The 23,446-nt window shown below is 36.0% G+C and overlaps 3 protein-coding genes and 1 long non-coding RNA gene across 4 annotated transcripts; all 4 read left to right on the top strand.

Moving 5' to 3' along the window:
- Positions 1 to 928, top strand: LOC140988659 (homeobox-leucine zipper protein ATHB-52). Its single transcript, XM_073457698.1, has one exon. The coding sequence runs from the start codon at positions 111 to 113 to the stop codon at positions 696 to 698; it is 588 nt and encodes a 195-aa protein (XP_073313799.1). The 5' UTR covers positions 1 to 110; the 3' UTR covers positions 699 to 928.
- Positions 929 to 3,800: 2,872 nt separating this feature from the next.
- Positions 3,801 to 4,558, top strand: LOC140987426 (uncharacterized). The gene is made up of 3 exons (XR_012177126.1): positions 3,801 to 3,930; positions 4,015 to 4,308; positions 4,456 to 4,558. It is a non-coding gene; the product is annotated as an uncharacterized lncRNA (long non-coding RNA).
- A 2,204-nt stretch (positions 4,559 to 6,762) lies between these two features.
- Positions 6,763 to 10,293, top strand: LOC140987397 (uncharacterized exonuclease domain-containing protein At3g15140). Its single transcript, XM_073455881.1, has 6 exons — positions 6,763 to 7,094; positions 7,226 to 7,419; positions 8,018 to 8,098; positions 9,355 to 9,480; positions 9,817 to 9,940; positions 10,085 to 10,293. The coding sequence occupies exons 1-6, from the start codon at positions 6,855 to 6,857 to the stop codon at positions 10,283 to 10,285; spliced, it is 966 nt and encodes a 321-aa protein (XP_073311982.1). The 5' UTR covers positions 6,763 to 6,854; the 3' UTR covers positions 10,286 to 10,293.
- Positions 10,294 to 12,198: 1,905 nt separating this feature from the next.
- On the top strand, positions 12,199 to 21,704 carry LOC140988793 (uncharacterized). The gene is made up of 6 exons (XM_073457864.1): positions 12,199 to 13,923; positions 15,901 to 16,041; positions 16,231 to 17,995; positions 19,385 to 19,644; positions 19,720 to 20,528; positions 20,608 to 21,704. The coding sequence occupies exons 1-6, from the start codon at positions 12,640 to 12,642 to the stop codon at positions 21,698 to 21,700; spliced, it is 5,352 nt and encodes a 1,783-aa protein (XP_073313965.1). The 5' UTR covers positions 12,199 to 12,639; the 3' UTR covers positions 21,701 to 21,704.
- Positions 21,705 to 23,446: the final 1,742 nt, after the last annotated feature.

Below are 23,446 nucleotides of genomic sequence, written 5' to 3'. Positions count from 1 at the left end.
AATAAACGCTCGCAGAATTCCACTAACACCATCATCAGGCAAAACCTGTCTTAAATCCAATTGCCCACTCACATAAAATAGTGAACAAATCCCAATATAGAAGAAACAAAATGAGTCTCCCAACAAGCAACCCCAAAAACAACTCATCCAAACATGATAAAAAAAGGCTGAATCAAGGCCAAGTCCAGCTCCTCGAGTCAAGCTTCGATGCTAGCAAGAAGCTCGACCCGGAGCGCAAGTTCCAGCTGGCGCGCGAACTCGGCGTCCCCCCGAGACAGATCGCCATTTGGTACCAGAACAAAAGGGCACGCTGGAAGAACCAGAGCCTGGAGCTCGACTACAGCGCGCTTGAGGTCCGGCTCGAGGCCGCGTTAACCGAGAAAAAACAATTGGAGAAACAAGTGTGCAATCTCCGTGGAGAGCTGAAACGGGCTCAAGAAATGCTGTTCGCTTCCAGTCTGCAGGCTCAAGCTGAGGCTCAGCCTCAAGCCAGTCAAGCTTGGATCCCTCCGGTTTCTTCTCTGTCAAGTTGCTGCGACGAAGGCGGTGGAAGCTCTAGCCTGAATGATGATGTTTGGTCGGGGAACTGGGCCGCCGCCGGTGATCAAGCTGATCAACATTATGAAGAACTTTATGCATGTTTGATGATGAATGGGAAGTGTTCAAATGAATGGAATAATAAGGATTTCTGGGTATAGAAACCTGATCACGATGTAGTTTAATTCGTGAAAATTATTGATTTTTTATCATTAGTTTATTGTTGAAATTCGTTATCAATAATCAACATTAGCTTTTTAATTAGTCCAAAAAACTGAGAGTGGTTGATGAGTTTCAGACACTAAAGTCACAAGTTTGAAAACCGATCCCATGTTCGATACTCAATTATAGCATATAGTATTTCGATCATATTGTTATTGGAACAATTTTAGTATGCATGTATATTAAATAACTAATCGATAACAATTTAGTGTTTATTGATATAATCTGAATGCGGGTCTCCTCTCTCGATGTTAATTTTCGATACTCTTATCCATAATAGTTGTATATTGTTGTCTATAAAATATATTAATTAATCAAGTTCATATATCATATATTAATTTTATTAAATTTATAGTTCATATTAATTGAAAATAAACGAGAAAGTAATTTTGCCCTCGCCTTATAGTGGTTTAATACCCAAATTGTCTATTAATGTAAAATAGAAAATTTTATTTTGCAAATATTATGAAATAAGAATATAATATAGACGCATGATATGGTATAAATATGTATATGTATACATGCGTATATGTTTATTAACTAATAAACAAACATGATACAGCCAATGCAGATTCTTTTTGGTCCTTGTTTGAATTTTTTTAAAAAAAATTAAATATATAACATTAATTAGATACATTCCTTATATCCAAAAAATATATATTTATGAAGCAGATTCCAAAAGAGATGTTATTTTTAATATTAATTTGAATTAATTTGTGAGAAATACTCCATGTGTTAAATTCATTTTGTTGCAAAAAAAGCTAAATAATTGATGAGAGAATTAATTCTTCGAAAAACCTCTTAAAAATTATTACAAGGTGTGATTCTTCCTTACCACATAATAAGTTGACATTAACACTAAACAGGAACACACTCTTATTTTAAAATTAAAATCATATCTATGAACTTTAACAAAACATGTTCCTGTTAATGTAATCTTTTGTTTTGTAAGCTTAAAATTGTAGTTAAAGTTTGTCTGACAAAAATTAAAATGAGAAATCTTGGATATTAATTTTCAGGCCAACTAAAATAATGATGAAAGTTTATGTTTGAAAAAACTTGGGTGCAAATATATTTTAGTTTGAAGGCAAATTTGACCTTTTTAAAATTAGTAATTTTAACCAACATGTATCAATAAAACATTTGTAAAACATTCATTTACAAAATCTGATAATTTATCGATAGCTAGTGTATACAAAATACCATGGATTGAAGGCAGCCAAGCCAACCTCAGCAGTCAGCAGGTAGGAATTTGCCATGATATTTCTGGGACTAGCCATTACGAGACATTAACAGAAATTTTTTAAAATTGTCGTGACAGAAATTAATTATATCTATATATTTAATATATCTTAATAAATAAACAAATATATTAAATCAGAGTTAAAACTTATTTTAAAATTAAATAAAAACATTTAGAATTTTAGTGCAAATGAGGGGAAAAAATCCACAATTAGAAATTAGAATCAAGTCGTACCCAAAAATTGATATTTTGTATCTGTCGCTTTTGTTTACTTTCTTTAACGCTTCCCATCAAGTTTTGGTGAGCAAAGTTGGAAAATAATTCTGGCGCCGCCTATCAAATCCCTATTTTTTTAAAAAAAATATTTCTATTTTTTTTTGGCTATTATTATATATCAAATCTCGATAAATGACAAGATCATTAAAATCATCTTCTATTCATTGCTTAGTTGTGGGACAACTTTAAGTTGTAGCGTCGTTTTCATTTTAATGTCACGCAATTATTATATGACATATAATTCGTACTCTACCAAAAGCCTTCGTTGATAAATTTTTTATAATTAACAAATTACCCTTTTCATATCTTTGACAAAATTAAAATTTTACGATGATATGAAAAAAATAAAACTAAAAATAAAAGGTAATTAAACAGAACTACCGAGAATCAATATAATCTCGAACTAATTTTGTTTGGTTAAATGTGCATGAGTAAGAATAATAGTGAGATTAATGATTTTTTGGGAAGTTTTTGTATGTACAACTGTTGACGTTACATAGCTCGATCTGGTTGAGTAGGTGGACCGCAAAAAAATATGACGTCGGATCTTAACGAATAATACTTTCTTTGTTAGTGACATAACCAAGAGTAGGAAAAAGATAAAACTATATATATATATATAAAGTACATGAGACATCACCAGCAGATAGATACGCACATATCCATATTCATGGACCTAACATCTCGATCTATTAACATCTAAATAAGTGCAATATGCGTTGCCACGAATATAAAGAAATAAATTACATCTTGGTTAACGGTTATAACTTTTGACCTAATTACAAACGATTTATCTTCACATATATTTCCCAAGTCACATATACATAGACTGCAATTCCTGTTTTAGTTGTCAATCTCAAATATATAATCTAATTTCTATATTTAATAAGATTTTTATATTATATTAAACAAGTCTTGGACAGACGCGTCTTTCTTAAATTAACTAAATAAATATTAAATTTTTTTTATAAAATATGTTTTTCCAATTATATTCTTAATTTACGTAAAAAGTAATAATAATCTTGAATCTACATTACTAGTTTGAGAATTACATATTTATTAGCCATCAATTTTATTTTTTTTCATTTTATAGGGGCCGACTTTTTTGTATCAACTTTGATGACTTTTAACCCTTGCACAATAATATACCGCTACCTATGATCAATTTTCAAACAAAGAAATTAATTTGCTAGATCAACAACTGGCACATACATAAACCACTACAAAAAAAACGATGAGATCACGACGGTTGTAGGAAAAACCGTCGCAAGTATAGCGACAGGTTTAGAAAAACCGTCGCTACAGTAAACCACTACAAAAAAACGATGAGATCACGACGGTTGTAGGAAAAACCGTCGCAAGTATAGCGACGGGTTTAGAAAAACCGTCGCTACAGTAGCGACGGTTTTTAATACAACCGTCGCTTACAAAAAAACTTAAAGTAATTGTTTAAAAATATTTTGTTCTAATTATTGAATTCTTTTACAAAAAAGATTACGACGACATTTTTTCCTGGTTATAGATTTTTCCCACATAATAATCGTGTCTCGAGATACATATTGGCTCAGTTCTCACTGCAGACATGTGATCCCGGCTGGTCGTGGAGGTATGTGACACCTGAGCAGCGGCAGTGGTACTGGGAGCAGTTCTGTGTAAGTATTTATTAAAACAATTACTATGTACTATAAAATGTTTCAATTTTTATTAAACGATTAACTTAAAAAAAAATATTGCAGACGAGGTATACATAGGCTGCTGACATTGATGCTCAGGTACGAGACTTGTGGTTCCGTACCACTGCCACCCTATACCGCCGGACCATTCACGGCTGGAGGAGTAGTGGCCATCATCCACAGACGGTCACGCCTGAGAGATGGGCTGCTTGAACTCCTCCCTGGCAGCAACAGGATTGGCAGGACAGAGCCGCGAAGAACAAGGCCAACAGGAACAGTGAGCCTGCAGGTCAAGGTACAGGGACGACGAAACATAGTGCAGGTGCGAAGACGTACAGCGCTCACGGACAAGATTTGGTATTTCTTCCAGTTTATTACTTTTCAGTTGTACTTTAACACACACACACACACACACACACACACATATATATATATATATATATTAATGTTTTACAATTAATGAGCTTATATGTTAATGTTTTACAATTAATAAGTTTATTTTAGCGAGCACGACATGGCAGAGATCCAACGTCATGGGAGCTATACGTTCACACACATCTACATGACGATGGATCGTTCGTTGACACGCGATCACGCCTGATCCACGTAAGTTTATGAAATATCATTATTCACATTAACGTTTACATTAAGAATAATCGATATGATTCATTTTTTTATCAACATCACAGGAGGAGATGGAGCGCTACATGGCTGAGTTGATGACCCATGTAGATGATGGATCAGAGCATGCTGTTCCCAGCCCGCGGTCGGTGAACAGAATGTTCAAGGGTGTGGTTGGGGGGAAGAAGAAGGGGAGGATGTACGGGTGTGGGTCGATGGCCAGCACCTTATATCCAGATGAGATGGCTCCGGGTAGACGTGGTGGGTCATCGGGTGTCAGTCAGTCGTCTCAGTCCCAGCAGATGGCAGACATGCGACAGACTCTAGACTCATCGTTACGCCGTAACGATGAACTTTACGAGAGGATACAGGCAACAGAGGCGGAGAACGCCATGCTGAGAGATCGCATGGTGTCACTAGAAGAGCAGGTCCGAGTCTTAGTTGCAGGCATGTCACAGGGAGCTACTGCGCATACATCAGGCCGCACGCTGCTTGTACCAGGCACTTCTCACAGATCACGTGGCGCATCAGTTGCTTCTTCATCGCGTACCCACAGATTATCACAAAGTTATGTTCCTCCGACGCAGGGGTACGGGGATGGAGATGACGACGATGACGCGACCCAGTCACCTGAGGATAGTTTTTTTTGATTGTTTTTACGACATTTGTACCAAACACTTTCATTAACCTTTGTAGATTAGTAATATGATTACATTTCTCAAATTTTGTTATTTTTTTTTTTCAATTGTACTTGACACAATATATTTTTATACATATTTAAGGGAAATTTAAAAAAAAAATAATAGAAAAAGGCGACAGTTTTTCTTAAACCGTCGCTAAATATAGCGACGGTTGTATATTACACCGTCGCTTACTATAGCGACGGCTATGTCAAATTCCGTCGCTAAAGCGACGGTTTTTATATAACCGTCGCTTAGTATAGCGACGGTATTGTGATAAACACCGTCGCTACTATAAGCGACGGTTTAACTAAACCGTCGTTATATTAGCCACTGTTTGACAAACCGTTGCTAACTTAGCGACGGTATTGTTCGAAAAAACCGTCGCTACAGTGTAACGGTTATTGAGAAACCGTCGCTGAGGGAAGGCGACGCGACCTCACCAAACCGTCGCTACAACCGTCGCCTAACCCTTTAGGCGACGGTTTTAGTGACGGTTAAATCCGTCGCTAGCCGTGTTTTTTTTTTTTGTAGTGAACCCACGTACACATGCTTTTTTACAATAACCATATATAATTGATATTTAAACATGCATGTTTTCCTTTTGTTATTCATCTCCAAATGCTTATAAATCATTGGAAATGTGCATTGCCAATACTAATTATGCATACAATTGAATAATTAAGACATTTTCTTTTCATAATGCGGACTAAAGGTTCGTAAAAGAAATCAATAAATCAAGGAAATAACTTACGAGAGATCGTCTCACTCGTTAATTTCCTGAGACGAAACTCCAATTTTACCCAACTCGTAAAAAAATATTATTTTAATGTTAAAAGTATTACTTTTCATGATTAAATTGAAACGTGTTGATTCGTTTAATGGATATAGACATATCAGACTGTCTTATAAGAGACATGCTAATAAAAAATGAGAGTTGGAGCATATTTTTGGTTTTATTTAAAATTTTGTGTTTCTGACTGTCAAAATAAAAATAAAACACTATCATTCTCTCAACATACATACTCTTGTCAACTAATATTCCTGAAATAACCGGATCATCTTATTGTATTCTACTTTAAATTCTTATATAGTGTGATATCTATAAGAGAGAGTTTACAATCACTAAAAAATAATCATTGATTTTTTACTTTAAAAATTGGTTTTTGCGTCTGTTTAACTTAAATTATATGTTAGCTTTTGTATAATTTAATTGAAATCCAAAAGATGAATAGATGTTGATTCCGTTTATATAATAGTGATTATAATAAAATGTTAGAATAATTTATTTATAAAAATCTACTTTTCAATTTTGTGCGTGAATACAACTCGAAATAAATCCTAATGGAAAAGGTATTTGGCTCGTGATGGACCATTGGATTTGCAGTTGTAGGATTACCCCCTCGTAATTAACCAAGAAAAATAATTTAAAATTGAGGTAATTCGGTGTTATTTGGCCCAAATATATGACTTGAGATAGGACTTTACTACCCAAAGCAGAATGCAAGAGCCCACCAGGCTAGGATTCTCCATACCCACGGGAGAGTACAAGAGCCCATCAGCGCTAGGATTCACCGTCGATAACCCACACTTTTCGCCGCCATGGCAACGTGGAAAACACCACCTTCGCTCCGGCGGACACTCTTTGTCCCCCCTTCCCTGTCCTTGCCACCACTTTTACTCGAAAAAAACCAATCTAATCGTAATACTATACACTGCAGTTCTTCTGCCACGGAAGAATCGACCATATTCTCTCCCATCCGGTCCGAAATCCGGAAGCCGGGCAGAGACTCGAGCTGGAAGCCAATGTGTCTGTACAACTCTCAAGGCATTTGCACTAAGGTAATTGGTGATCACTTATGTAGTTATTTATTCACCCAGTGTAAATTTGCCACCAGGTGATTCGTAAACGCGATATGATTTTGAAAATTATTGTAGTGGTTAATCTTTTATTTCTTTGTTTATGGGCATAGATGGGTGATCCTCTACACGTACAAAGGTTCAACCATAGTTTCTCAATAGGAAGTGTTCCGGACTTGAAGAAATTCCGGGCTCAAGAGTTTGATTATTTCTTAGTGCTGGATTTAGAGGGAAAAGTTGAGATTTTGGAGTTTCCGGTTATGTTGTTTGATGTGAAAAATATGGATGTATTGGATGTGTTTCACAGGTGAGGACTTTTCTCATGTACTAATAACGTATATTGCATATCTTTTGTTGGTTTAAGCTTGTTCCCGAGATAACGACGTGCTTGTTGAATTTTACTTTTTAACACTTCGGAGAACCATGTCATTTTACCTTTTCTATATACATAAACTGCATGAACATTTTTAGCTTCAGGGGATGAATGTTTTTGTACCCAACTGGTTGTTGAACTTTTAGGAACCTTTTTGGTATGTAAATGATGGGTGTGGATTGATACTAATGCAGATTGCAGAATATGTTCATTGAGTCCCTGGTTGGGCATTTTTGTAGGGAAGACTGGGGAATATGCTCATTTACATTCTTTGAAATTAAAACCATATTTTTGTTACATTATTTTTGTTTTCGTAAATTTTTGTCTTCTTAAGAAATGAAACTTTATTGTGTTCAAATAGAAATTAAAGTTACCTAAGTAAAATAGCAATGATCGGTATATTATTGCGATTACTTTCTTGATCAGCGAATTGGGAAAAGAATATTGAATAATCTGCTGAGAAGCCAGATCTGTTGCTACATGGGTAACATTAAATTGCTGATAATAAATTTCCTCCTTCTTATCCATGCAGGTTTGTAAGGCCTACGAAAATGAGTGAGCAAAGAATAAATGAATATATAGAAGGGAAATATGGAACCTTTGGGGTTGATCGGTATGGTCTTAGATCTGTTTTAACTATCTTAATGCTCGAATTATGCTTATTCTATGTTTGGGTTTCCATGTTAAGTCTCACTAATGTGACTTAACATTTTATGACAATCTTGCTCGAGAGTCGAAGCAATAGTTTGAGATTTTTTTTTGCTTTTCCCCTTGGAAGAAACTTTTAATTTTGGTGAACCAAACTAACACATATCATGGGTTGAATTATTTTCAAAACCATGGTGCTAAAGTAGGTTAAATTCTCTATTTCATGACACATTATTTTCCATTATTGGAGCTTGAGGCAAGAACATAAATCTGCACCTGACTGCAACATGTGCATTAGAGTTACTGAACATTCTATAACTTCTTTACTGAATATGTAAAAATAACAAATTATTGGCTTAGAACCCTCATCTTTACCCATTGTCCACATGTATGTTTTTATATTCTATTTGTACTTAACTAGCCACTGTGGAATTAAATATTGAAAAGAACTCGTACTACCAAAGTGGTATAGTCGGATGTATAAAAAATCTATGTACATGTAAAGTTCTTAGTTCTATAGGCATTGCCTTGAGAAATTTGATCAAAAATTTTCATGCATTTTAATTGTGGGAATATATAGGGCATCATGCTTCCGTAAGATAGCTCCATACTACATAACCACACAATTCTGAAAAGTTAATCCCCTAAAAATGTTCTTGATTCTCTTATAGTAATTTCTATGCGGTGATGTGTTAGTTCACTTGGTGTCAAAACGGATTTGCATTTTCTAACAATTTGAAGACGATATTTCCTGATCCAGTTTATGACAGCTCTGTTACTTGTCTAGGACTCAATTTCTAGTCTAAGGTGATGAAAATTCTGCAAAACCATATTGAATCACTAGAGCCCCTGTCTCAAACAAACCAATCTTTTTAAGTATACTGATGGCTGACTTTATGTTATTGGTATCATTTAATAGATTGCTTAATCATTGCCTTTTGATTCAGAATTTTGTCACACTGTTATCCTTCTTTTGTCAATTTTCTTAACTGGGAATTCACTATCAATGTAGAATCCTCGAGGTTTATTATTAAATGATCATAATTTATGGTTGATGCAGGATTTCACATGGCCTTTGCGTGTTACCTTTACCTAAATCTTTCTTAAAGATTCTCTGTATAATTTTCTCAAAGTAGTTCTCCCATCTAATAATATGGTGTTGTTTTTTGTTATTTTTGGTAATGGTATAACAGAAACTGATTTGTTGTTAATTATTCTCAGTGTTTGGCACGATACAGCTATAAAGTTTGAAGAGGTTATTGAGCAGTTTGAAGCATGGCTAGACAAGCATAAATTATGTGGAAATGAACGAGGTGGGTGTCTAGAGAAAGGAGCATTTGTAATTTGGTGAGATGCTTACTTAAATATCTGAGTGTGAATAGTGTAATCTTAATATTTGAAACGAAGACTCATTTTTTATATAAACCATTTCATCACCCTATATAAACCAATCTATCTAAGATAATATATGATCAATGGAAGCGACATGGTGGTGTTTGTTTCCGTGATTCCATCAACACGGGTGAATGTAAATTTCTACATTCATAACATTACATCGATTTTTTTCGTCAAAAAATTTAAAGGCAATTATATGTTGGGGCTTATGTTTCTTTCCAGAAGAAAGAAACACTATAATTTTGTTTCGGTCATCCATCTGACATGACATTACTCTGTATGCGGCAGTGGTAATTGGGACTTGAAAACCTCAATCCCCCATCAGTGTGCTGTATCAAACATGAAACTCCCACCATATTTTATGGAATGGATCAATCTAAAGGACGTGTACCTAAACTTCTACAACACAAGGGTGAGTGCATAAAGTTTTTTGTCTCCAATATTGCACCACGCACACGCCGGATTCTGCTCCTATTATTATGTGTTCTGCTGTTTTGCTGCACACGTTAGAAAACAAATAAATTCAACAACTAAGTTGTTTCTTGCATGGATGTAGGCACCAGGAATGCTCTCGATGATGAGGGGACTCCAAATTCCTCCATTAGGAAGTCACCATCTTGGAATCGATGATGCAAGAAATATAGCACAAGTGTTGCGACACATGCTTACTGATGGTGCCGTTTTGAAAATAACAGCCAGAAAATCCCCAGATGCTCCTGATAACGTAAAATTCCTCTTCCAAAATCGTGTGAGGTAGTTATTATTTTTTTAAAAAAAAAAAACAAAAATTATTGAGCTAGGTAGGGGATTGTTTTTTTGGCGTCGTATAAGGTCTGTAAATGTCTTGCGATTTTCAAACTTTGAAAGAATTGGAATTCCAATGTATTATTGTTTCAATGGCTTCAACTTATTTTTGGCCAAACTATTTGAACGTTGAATTTGTTCAGAGACTGAAGTGCCGCAAGAATTTTCATCCATGAATGAACATCAAACAGACACCCTTGCTATGGTGAAAAAAAATTGTGCAGAGTCGTGAAATGTGTTTCGGTTTTCCTTCTCTTTTCACATTTTATTACTCTTTTTGATGAGTATTTTTAGCTGATCTTAGCTTCAATAATACTCTGATGGTCTATTGATGGGAATGTATAGAATTAATTCAAAAATATCTATTAAATCACAATTTAAAGATCTGAGTTTAGTTAAGTTGACGAGATTTAAAATAATAAATAATATTGTGATTATTAAAATATCGAGTGCGATGGTGAATAATATTTAATAAATAATAGTATATTTGACTTGATTGACTAAATTTAAGATGAGATGATAAATTATGATTTTGTTTTTAATAATTAATTAATATAAATAAAATAGCTAGGAAGGATAATAATATAATTTTAAATTAAATGTTTTGATAGANAATGAAAATACCACAATCTGGCGGTAATGTTCGGTGGGAAACTAGCACTAAAAATTGAAAAATCAGATTGACGCAGCTAACCTCACTCTTTCGCATCAGCGCGTGTCGTGCTATACAAAATTACAAATCCTACTATTCTATTACAGCAGAGTGTTGTAAAAACTGCCTTTAGTTAATTTTGTGAAGTTATGATCAAAATTACAAACATACCCTACCAAGTTGTTTCTCATACTTGGTGTCCGCTGTTTTAACAGAACACTAGATTTCACCATTAGATAACTTAATTAGTGTTAAGAGTATCGTATCACTTCCTTTATGTTCGTTCTCATTCGATGTTAATATTTTTCAACGGTAGATTCTGGAGGTTGACAATATAGTTAGGGTAACATTGGTAAAAAGCATATGACAGAATTGCTGGTGAAACATGTAAGCTTCGAAGACATTTTTTTGTACAAGATATTGACATTAGTCAAAGACAGATTACTAACCTGGTTTCTGACATTTACAGAAGAAACAACTTGATTGTCAATAGAATAATCTTAGTCACATGATATTTTTTATTCAATAAAATCTTCATATAAAAAAATAGATTCATCTAACAAATACTCGACCCCTCCACACCCACCTCACCAACCCAAAAGCCCAACCCTTGGTGGTGTTGGGAAGAGCACCTGCTTCACAATTACGAAATGAACATTCTTAAACAATTAATTCTACAACAGACATACATGCATATATGTTTTCTCAAAGAAGTTGAACACATTCCTCGATTACTCAAGAAATGAAAGTATTTGCCATATAAACTAATTTATTTTCACTCGGTTCACGATTTAATTCCTTAACCTAGCAACACAACCCGAACCATAACAATGAGAATTAAGTCTCTCTTGATATATTATTAATTTCCGTTCTTAAAAAATGTATAAAATTTAAATTAACGATTGAACATAATAGTTTGTACAATGTATAAGTTTAACGTATATTTTAAATTGTGAAGTAAACCATTTATAAAAATATATAAAAATTCGAATAAGTATTAGATGTAGCATCGATATATTCAATTCAAAATAACAAATAACGGACCCCATAATTAATTCGGGCATATACTGAACGGAATGACTGAAGATCGGGTTTTTTGAAGGACCAAATTGGGCTCATGCTGTATCATGTTGGAGCTTGAAGCCACGCGCTGAAAATTCGAGTGGGTGAAGACCCAAAAAATATGTATATATTCTCCGTTTTAGACTAGGAACCCTTCTTTCTATACACCTCCGCCCAAGTGGTCTTCTGTTACAGCTTTCTCCAACAAAATATCCCTAAGGGCGCTTGGCATCTCATTAAAAATGGGAAAAACTGAGAAAATGTCCATGTACTCTGAAATTCTGGTTTGAATCTGCGATGCTGATTTTTGGTCTGAACAGATTTGGGGTTGAAATATTAATCTTTTAGGGTTTTTTTTCGGCTTCTTCTGCATGATCAATTTATCGGACGGTCAGTCTGTCTTTGCCTCATTGTATCTTTTTTGCTCGTTTCACGTGATACTTTGAACAAAAAGAGAAGTTTGATATCGAATCAACCTGTACGAGCTGTAGATTTTGTCCCGTGGTGTGGATTATATAGGGAGACTGAGACGGAAAAGGAGATAGGTTGGAGTTTGTACTATAATTTTATTTTCGTGTTTTGAGGTCTTTGATATGCGATTACCGCGGTCTGAATCAGTTGTGAATATTGGGAAGGGCAAGAAATTTGGGAACAAGTTTAAGGGTAAGAAGAAGCATAAGAGATTGGACGCAATCTGTGAAAAAACTTACAATAGGAGTCACCAAGGGGTTCAAAATGTTGATTCGAATCAGTTTAATGATGTAGAGAAGGAATCGGAAGTCAGAAGGAGCAGTAGATCTCGGAGAGCTCCTGTATTACTCGATTCATCGCCTCAGCCTCCTAAAAAGAGGCAGAAGGTTAATGGTCGTGGTGCTGGTAGTATTGAAAAATTCAGAAGAGAACATGGGCTGAAGTATGAATCACCTTGCTCAAGTTCTAGGAATCTGGACGGACAGAATGGTGCTTGGGGGTCAAGATTGAGATTCAAGGGAAAATGGACAAGTTTTTCTGGGAGATCAAGAGGGGAATCTTCTTTGAGGGGTAAAAGGAAACTATTTGATGATTTTGATGGATTTAGAGAAGACATGGAAATTCGTTGTAGTGATCAGAATGTGGAATTAGTAGATGAAAAATCGACAATTGTTAAGTCGAAAAGGCCAGGACGAATTAAAGCTTCCAATGTTTTGGCAAACGAGGAACATAAAATATGTTCGGCAGATGGTGGAAAGGATGATATAGAATACAATAGGGATGAGGTGTTTGAAGTGATGAATGAGGAAGACAGGTTACACATGGAAATCAAATTGGAAGTTAGATGTGACATTGGAGTGAAAAATGATAATTCGGCTTCAGATTTGAATGAGAGAGAAGTGGCTGCCATCCAAAAGGAATCAGAATCGGGAGAAGGTCACAACAATGTTGACACTGAGATCGGGTATCCAAATACGGGGATTGAAAACCTAGCATGTGATATTGTGCCTGAACAACCAGATGTTGAGGGAGCTGCGAGTGACCGAGAAAAAAATGATGGATATCATGATAAACCTCCAGAAGATGAGACATATAAAAACTTAAATGGGAAAGACAATGCTTTAGATGATGTGGATAGAAAACCAAGAATTAAACTAGGGAGACGCTGTGGTTTATGTGGGGGAGGTACTGATGGAAAGCCTCCTAAATTACTTGTACTGGATGGGATGGGCAGTGATAATGAGGCATTTAGCGGGTCATCTGCTTCAGATGAATATAGTTATGATTCATGGGATGGATTTGGTGACGAATCTGGATGGCTTGGACGGCTTTTGGGTCCTATCAATGACCGTCTTGGTATAGCAGGAATTTGGGTTCATCAGCAATGTGCTGTATGGAGTCCAGAGGTGTGTTTGGCATTAAAATTTGTATGCATTGAATAGGGCACTTGTTGAATTTTCTGATGTTATTGGGGTACAGGGTTTTAAGCTAAAGTTTCATCATCCTCCTATCGTTTTGCATTCTTTTTATTGTGACTATCTACTATCCAATTGTCAACATAAAAATTTCAAGTGCTAATAATGATGAAAAATGTTTCCCTCCCTCAGAGATGGAAATTGAAACGGGAAGGGCTGTGTGCTGTATTAAACGGGGTGTGTGTTTGTGTGTATGTTTTCGTTTTATTGTTAATGCTTTATTTATCGCACAACAAAAGGGATGCAGATAATCTTGTTACTCTTGTAAATAAATATTTTGTTAGGATGATCATTTAATGTCTCATGATCAAGTTTTTCTTTGGACAAATGAACCTTGTGAAGACTTTTTGCTTATCCATCATCTTTTGAGATGTTTTTACTGAGGACAAGGTTCTTATGCACGAAGGAATGAATTCGTAATTACTTTGTATATGGTATTCAATGGGATTAGTTTTCTCTGGTTTGCAATTTTCACAAGTCTATTCATTTTGGATTCCCAGAGCTTTTATTGTCATAGCTTTGTTCAATACTTGACTAATATCTTTGTTGCCTAGGATCTTTTCTCTTGGTACCAATAGAAAATTTTCACGCCTACTTATTTTTACTCTAGTTTACTGTGGTTTGGGGATTTCATGTGAGCCTTGAATTTGATTGTGAATTGGCTTCTGTATTGTTCTGGAGTTCTCATAGGTTTCCTGTGAGCCTTGAAGATGCTTTATTTCGTTTCCCCTTTCATCGTACATATGTATATTTCAAGTCCATGCGGTAGTCTTTATTAAACTTAACCACTTTTTGTATATTATTTTCTTGTTGAGATTTGACATCCATATTTGCAAGACTGGTCAGAAGGATGTCTTCTACCTCATTGCACAATTTAAATTTATTAATGATTTCGTTTATGGTGATACAAAAAATTCTGGTCCATATTAGTTCTTACTTCTGTAGGTATAGGTATTAAGCAATTCAACAAATAGATAACAAAGGTCAATGACAGTGCTATCTTGTATACATAACTGTGGAAAGGCATGTTTGACTGTATTAAAGAGTCTCTGTTTTTTAATTCCTAGATCCTTATGTATCATTTTGTATCACTTATTGAGAATTTCAGTGTTGGTTTGATGGATGGAGGACCACATGCCCTCGTGTTTATTTTGGTTACTTTGGTTTTTGCCTCGTGCTGATGTTTTTTTTCCAATTTATTTTTGTACTTGGGCTTCTTGATTTGCTAGCATTCTTGCACCACACTTGAGTATTTGTCAGTATCATTACAAGTTTCTTACTTTTCTGATACAAAGTTTTTTCTGCATTGTGTTGCTTAATTACAGTTGTTATAGTGTTCATATTCTCTCCTTCTTACATTATTGTTTTTTCAGATTAGTTTACACTGCTTTGTGTGAGAAAGAGCTCTCTTCATTCTATGTGTATTATTTGGAAAAAAAATTTGGCATGGTGCTTCTTTGGTATTTCCATAGTATTTGACTGAGCATGTTTAAAATCTAATGTTTTAGACGACAAGTGATGTAGTTCAGTATTTTATTATGATTGCTAAAAGATAGTGGGAAGAGAAAAGAGAGTGGCTGCATATTTTTTTAACTCTGTGATTTGCCTTGTGAAGTGATGTGAAGTTTGAAAGAAGTGAAAAACTTTGAAAGTAGCAGTCACTGCCTAATGGTTTGTGTACTGCTTTTTGTTGCAAACTTTGCATTTATGTCTATGGTCCATAATATGGTATGCTTAATGGTAGTGGTTGTGCTAACAACCTACAATTGTAGGTTTCTGATTTTTTTATTTTTTGACAAGACGCATGCTGAACATATTTGGCATTTGATTTCTTTTGTTAAAGTGCTAGTTTTTGTTTCTTCGTGTCGAGACCTTGTTTTGTGCATCTACACTGACTATTGTTTTCAGGTTTACTTTGCTGGTTTGGGATGCCTGAAAAATGTTAGGGCTGCCCTTTACCGGGGAAGGATGCTGAAATGCAATCGCTGTAAGAGACCTGGAGCTACAATAGGGTGCCGTGTTGATCGATGTCCTAAAACCTACCATCTTGTGAGTGTGTCTTATCTAGTACACTTTGTCCCTCAGCGTTATTACCATATTGAATTTCTAAATCACTCTTTCTGTCTTCATCCTCTACATATTTAATGTCTCTCTTCCCCCCAAATTTTATGGTGGATGCTTTATTGTTTCTTTAATGATTAGTTCTAATTTAAAATATGGCTAATGCTTACTTTTTAGCCATGTGCACGAGCCAAAGGTTGCATCTTTGACCATCGCAAGTTTCTTATAGCCTGCACTGATCATCGACATCTCTTTCAACCTCATGGAATACATAATGCACATAGGTTAAAGAAAATGAAGGTGAAAAAAATGAGGTTGGAATCACGAAAGATGTCAAATGATGCATATCGAAAGGATATTGAAGTGGAAGAAAAGTGGTTGGAGAACTGTGGGGAGGATGAAGAGTTTTTGAAACGTGAAAGCAAGAGGCTTCATCGAGATTTATGGAGAATAACACCTGTTTACATTGGAGGTAACAACTCTGAGAAAAGAGAGACCCAATTTGAAGGATGGGAATCTGTTGCTGGGCTGCAACATGTCGTCCAATGCATGAAAGAGGTTGTCATTTTACCACTGTTATACCCAGAGTATTTTAAAAATCTAGGTCTTACTCCTCCAAGGGGAGTTCTGTTGCATGGATATCCTGGAACAGGTAAGACCTTAGTTGTGCGTGCGCTGGTTGGTTCCTGTGCTCGAGGGGAAAAAAGGATTGCATATTTTGCTCGCAAAGGGGCAGACTGTCTGGGCAAATATGTTGGTGATGCTGAGCGCCAGCTAAGACTTTTGTTTCAAGTAGCTGAGAAATCTCAACCTTCTATAATTTTTTTCGACGAGATAGATGGTTTAGCCCCTTGCCGCTCTAAGCGGCAAGATCAAACACACAGTTCAGTTGTATCCACTTTGTTGGCGTTGATGGATGGCTTAAAGTCCCGAGGTTCAGTTATTGTAATTGGAGCTACTAATCGTCCCGAAGCAGTTGATTCTGCCTTAAGGAGGCCTGGAAGATTTGATAGAGAGATTTATTTTCCACTGCCTTTGATGAAGGACAGAGAAGCTATTCTGTCTTTGCACACTCGGAAGTGGCCAAAGCCAATTGGTGGATCGTTGCTGAAGTGGGTAGCAAAGCAAACTGTGGGATTTGCTGGTGCTGACCTGCAGGCTCTGTGTACGCAAGCGGCTATAATTGCTTTAAAGAGGAGCTTCCCCTTGCAGGAGGTTCTCTCAGCTGCTGAAACTAGTGCATCTGAGGGTCAATTGCCATCAATTCCTTCCATTTTGGTCGAGGATAGAGATTGGTTGCAAGCTTTCTCATGCGCACCACCTCCATGTTCTCAAAGAGAAGGTGGAATTGTTGTAAACGACGTGTTTTCTTCATCTCTTGACACCCATCTAGCTCCTTGTCTTCTGCAACCACTGACGAGATTGCTAGTTCTCCTGAATCTAGATGAACACATCTGGTTGCCGCTGCCTCTCAGTAAGGCCTCTACATTGGTTAAAAATGTGATTGTTTCTGCCTTGGACAAACGGAGAGTGCAGAGTGATAATTGGTGGTCACATGTCGATGATTTGCTTCAAGAAGTTGATGTTATAGATGAGATTATGAAGAATCTATCCCTTGCAAACGTTCTGGTTGGAGAAAATAGGATTTGCATTCCTGATGCGATGGAGGACAATGCTAATGAGACTTGTGGTGCATTTTACCCTCCCAACCTTCAGAGCATGGGTTCTCACACTATGCTTCAAAGAAATATGTCTTACACATCATACAATAAATCAGGATTTCACATGCTGATTTCTGGAAATCCAAGATCTGGCCAGAGGCATCTTGCATCGTGTCTCCTTCATTGTTTTGTTGGCAATGTTGATATTTGGAAAGTGGACTTGCCTAGCATCTCTCAAGAAGGTCATGGAGACATGGTTCATGGGTTGACACGAATACTGAGTACGTCCAATTTTCCATATCAACCAAATTCAATTATTTGCATCATAGAAGGAAAGCTGCTAAAGTTTCATCAACTCATACTGACATTTATAGCCTGCAAGCTTTATTTCTGAAACCTCTGTTTTGTCTTATATACAACACAATATATGCTTTTGAAAATGCATTATGAATTAATTTCAGGATGCTTATCATGTGAGGTTTTTTCAAGCTTAGAATGAGTCGTACCTCAGTTAGTAATAGCATGGACAGCAACTGGTTGTGCTAGGTATCCAGATTCCAGAACCTACTTTGAATTCACAAAGTTGCTTTAGTTTGGTTTATATTAAAGTTTTTAGTAGTTTTACTCAGTTGCATGTAGAAGTATGAGGATTTGGTAAAATATTGAAGTGTTTTGAATCCACAAAAAAATGAGTGGTTATTGGATTTCATCATGGTAGTTCTTTTGTTTCTTGATTTTTATATGCAATCATTGTCAACGAATTTACTGTGGGAATCAAAATAGTCAACTTTCTTCATCTTTTTTATGTTTTGGACAGTTGGAATTTACTATTTACTTTTCTTAGGTCTTCTTTTTTGTCGTCAGATATCACAATCTTTGTGTTTTTTATTAGTATTTTCTCTTTTTGCTGTGGCTCTGTCGTATCTGGAACTGTAAATGGGAGATGGTTTTGTAAATGCCTTGGTACTCTTGTAAATGCTATTTTATATGCTATTATGCATGGTTGGTATCTTAGTTGTTTTGCTGTCTTGATTTGTTAAGATACTCTTGTTGCCTTTGTGTGTGTCCATTTTTGCCTATTGTGTTGTCTCATTTTTTTTGAAAAAAAGATCTTCAACTGCAGGAACGGAAGAAGAATACTGTGGCATTGCATTGAGATGATAGTTTGTTTTCTTAATGGCTGAAGTGGTCTTTGAATCTGGCTTAGTTTGTGCAAAATTTAAGTACATAACTGGCCTGTCTATACTCCACCGAGTAGCTTGCCCTATTATTTTGGTCTTGGGGTACAAATTTTCAGTGGCAGGAACTCGTTGAGTTCAAATTTGAGCTTTTTTTTTTTATAGATATTATTTGCATTGCCATTTCTTTTCCCTATACAACTATGTGTATAGTGAGCCGCATTAGTACTTTCTTATTCTTTTTTGTTCCTCACTACCCACCAGCTTTATTGATTTTAAAATATTTATGTGAACAAGTTTAACTCATGTTTCCAAATTTCATCTTGAGGAGGCAATCATTTATTTATATGTCATAACAGTGCTTGCAGTAGTTTTAGGAGGAAATACTACTTGAATTAATTGATAGTTCGATGCGTTATAAGATTGTTCTAAGTTTTTCTTTTTTAAATTTTTGTCGTAGAATATGACCGCTTTCATTGTTTATCATGACAGTGAGATGTGCTGGTACAAATTCGTGTATGATATATATGCCAAGAATTGATTTGTGGGCTATTGAGATGTGTAATGAAGCCAGAGAAGGCAACTATGATTTAGCTTCAATGGAACCTCAATCCCCTGAAAATTTATCTTCGGAGGGGAAGTGTGAAATTGAAATGGAACATGATGTGTGTCCTGTTAAAGTCTCATATCTTTGGACCTTATTCATTGAGCAGGTGGAATCTATGTGTGTAAATACATCCTTGATAATTCTGGTATGCTTCTTTCTCTGGTCTCTGCATTGTCAATTATGCATTAAGAATTCTCATCGCATGTTTTCCATTTGACAGGCCACGTCGGAATTGCCACTTTCGATATTGCCTCATAGAGTTAGGCTGTTTTTTGGGAATTATGTTGCAAGCAGTGGCTTGGGTCCACTGGACCATAAGGTGCCACATTTCTCTGTGCAGCTCGATGGGAAGTTTGATCATGATAAGGTGATTAATACATTTGTTTCCAGGTTGTCAAAGGATATGGTGCAGCACTTTGTTGTCTCCATTTATGGTAGAAGTCACACTCTTGGGAACTCATTGAATGAGAAAACTTATGATATGGTTAAAGGTCTTGTGGATAGAGTTTGTGATAGTAAATCTAGTCCGGTCCGTGCACTCAGTCCAGTTCCATTTACGAATAAAAGTATAAAAGGAAAATCAAGCTTGCTGTTTGCAATCTCAATAGTAGGCTATCAGATTTTATGCTATCCTCATTTTTCTGAACTTTGTTGGGTCACGTCTAAGCTGAAAGAAGGTCCTCATGCCAATGTCAATGGACCGTGGAAAACTTGGCCCTTCAATTCTTGCATTCTTCGTCCTATCAATTTGGCGGAGAAGGCAGTGGCTGCCTCTGGTTCCAGCAATATCAGAAGTAAAGAATCTGGTTTAATTAGAGGACTTGTTGCTATTGGTTTATCAGCATATAGAGGTGAATACACCTCTCTCAGGGAAGTCTGCTATGATGTTCGGAAAGTTTTAGAAATTCTTGTTGAAAGAATTGGTGATAAAGTTAAAGCTGGAAAAGACAGAACCCAATTTATTCGTCTCCTATCACAAGCTGCTTATCTCGAAGACATGATTTTCAGTTGGGCATATGCCCTACAAAGGTAATGCTACTATATTCCTATGTCTTTGCGTCGATTTTTTCAGTTCTCATCTTCTGACAATTGATCTTAGTGTTTCCAGTTTGGAGGTGGATCCTTGTGTTTCAGCGGCAACCACCAAAGGTTGTTTGAGATCCTTGGACAGTGATGTCTGCAATCATGGTTCTTTTCAAGGTGATGGCTTTGGCCTAGAAGTTCATAACAGAAGTATGCATGGACCAGAACTGCTTGAAGGAAGTCTGCTGGAAGATGCTGCGAAAGAGGGTGGACCTACTGATACAACTACAGTTGATGATGATCGGTTAAATGCCGATGATGAAGTTGTGGTGGAATCTGGAAAAGTCCCTCCCCAGCTAGTTGTCTTGGATCATCCTTCCCATAATGAAAGCGGTTTGCCACCAAATGATATTAATTTAGAGTGTCCAGAGGCAGAAATTGCCAGAGATGAGCCAGAATTTGGAGGGGATGCTGAATCGTTCAAACTTTGTAATGGTTTTGCAGAGAATGGCTGTCGTATCCTTGTAGATGGTCACTGTGAATCTGTTGAAGAGCATGGTTCTGAGTTTTCTTCTGCAAATGATGCTAACCTGGCTATTGATCTATCCTTGACTGATGTTAATATCTTGTACAAAGATACATCTTTGAAGCGTACCTGTTTCACAGGTGATTCTGTCACGTGCTTTTACCAATGTTGTCCTGACTGCATTGTCAACCTCCAGAATCTACTGCTGAAAAATATAAACATCGAATGGGAAGATAAAGGAAGTGATAGGACTTTGGATGACGTTCATGATTTTCTTTCCTCGTTATCTGCTAATCTGCACTCAGCACTGAGTAAGTTATCTAAGGGTGAAATCTCGTGTGCTGGTAGAACACCAGACACCAAGTATAAGAAACAACTTGAGTGCCAAAAATGCAAGGAAACAAACCTTCCTGAATGTGAAAGCTTGGAGCCAAAATTGATGAACTGTGGTGGTCATGCGAAGAATGAGAAAGTAACTAGAACAGATCATTCCTGGATTTCATCTGGGATAAATTTTAGCTTCGTGTTCAGGGATGGTGTACTGGCTAATTTAGATGAAGGTATGGATGCTTCGTATCACTGTAAATTTGAGAAATTATGTCTTTGTTTCCTGGTAGAGTGGTTGGTTACGAGCAATCAAGAAGCCTTTTGATTCATGGCATGTCGCCTGCATAGCTCAAAGTACACATTGCTTTTCGCAAATTTTGATAGATTTTGCGGAATATATACGTCGAATGGGACTTCAAGGATGTAAATGCATATACTTCAACATAAGAGTGGAGTAATTATATTATTGCACATCAGTGGTATAAACTAAACTAGTGCAACCAAGAATGAAGAAAAATCCAAAGTTCAAATTGGAGCTGGCTTTGATTTGAAGCTTAATATTTTTAGTTAAATATTTAAATTCTGAACTTGACTCGCGATATTCTATCAAACTATTGTTCAAGAATAGAAGTGTAAATGGTTTGAAATTTATTTATTCAATACATATTAATTATATTGAATATAAAATATTAATATTCGGGAGTGGTTTCCAAACTATTGAATAAATAATTTGACTTGAAAAAATTGGAATGAGTTTGAATTTGGCTAAATTGATATTGAATACTAATTGGTAAGTTTTCAAGGCAGTTTGATTAATTTTCACACTTGTTCTTCGGTGTACTTGGTTATTTGATTTGGGCAAGATTAGTTGGGCTATTCCGGTATAGTAGGCTTGGTTGGATTCTGTAAATTTGCTGCTGCCCACTAATTCAATCAGGAGCATTGGTGGCCATTGTATCAACCCTGAAGGTTAATAATCTCATAATAGGTCGAAGTGTTGAACTCAACCTATACGAGTAAAGTAACAGATTAAGCAAAATTTCTGTTAAATCAAAGTCATTAATCAAACCAAATGAATGAGAAAATATGGTTCGGTTAATTTCGATTTTTGAAATTTTTTTTTTAAAAAAAATTGGTTAAATCGATTTAGTTTCGAGATATATGGATCATCTTCATGGATTAACGAAAATGTGCAAAAATTCTATTTGCCTTTGGCAATCCCCTTACTCAAATATTTAAAACAGTGATTCTGCCCGATACTCTATTTATTTTTAATTATTTTATTTCTTTACTTAATAACATTTAAAATATTAGAGCTATAAGAATAGTTCTAAACCCCCCCCCNAATAAATTAATTGCGATAATGATGTTAAAAATATTTAAAATAACACTATCGATAAATTAATAATACACAATTATGTTATCGATTCAATTTGGATCGTGATTATCGACTATTTGTTAATTAACACTTCCTTTCCCCCTATAAAGTCCGGGCCTTTGATGTAAGGATGTTTGAAAGACAGGGGTTCCATTGACGAAATGTCTGATGAAGTGGAGGAGCTTCTTTCGGTTCTAAAACCTGATATTGTGCTTTACGATTTTGCGCACTGGATAACGAAGCTTGCTGCCAAAAATAGACTTCATATGATTCATTGCGGCTAATTCCCAGAATGCAGAAGATGTGGATTTTCAAAATTCATAAATCCAGAGGATATCCCAAACTAATGTGCATGTTGCTCTATTAGTTTGGCCAAACAAAAGGGTGTCATCGGGGAAGAAAAGGTGTGTAATTTTTGGGGCGTGTCTGGCGTTTTTTATACCTGGATTTTGCACTGTTTGGTATAAGTGAGGATAAAATCTTGAGAGCAAAGGAGAAATAAATATGGGGCACCTTTTCTAAGTCCCTTAGTTGGCTTGAAATATTTTGTGGGTCGGGTCATGATAGTTCCAATCCATTTGTTGGAGAACCCCAAGCGAACCATGACAGTCTGAAGGAAATCTCACTGATCCACACGATCATAAGTATTATTCATTGTCTAGCTTTATAGCCATCGATCCCTGCCTTCCACGG

This window comes from Primulina huaijiensis, chromosome 11, assembly GCF_012295235.1.
Source record: "Primulina huaijiensis isolate GDHJ02 chromosome 11, ASM1229523v2, whole genome shotgun sequence".
NCBI lineage: Eukaryota > Viridiplantae > Streptophyta > Magnoliopsida > Lamiales > Gesneriaceae > Primulina > Primulina huaijiensis.
This window is presented reverse-complemented; position numbering and strand designations above follow the sequence as displayed.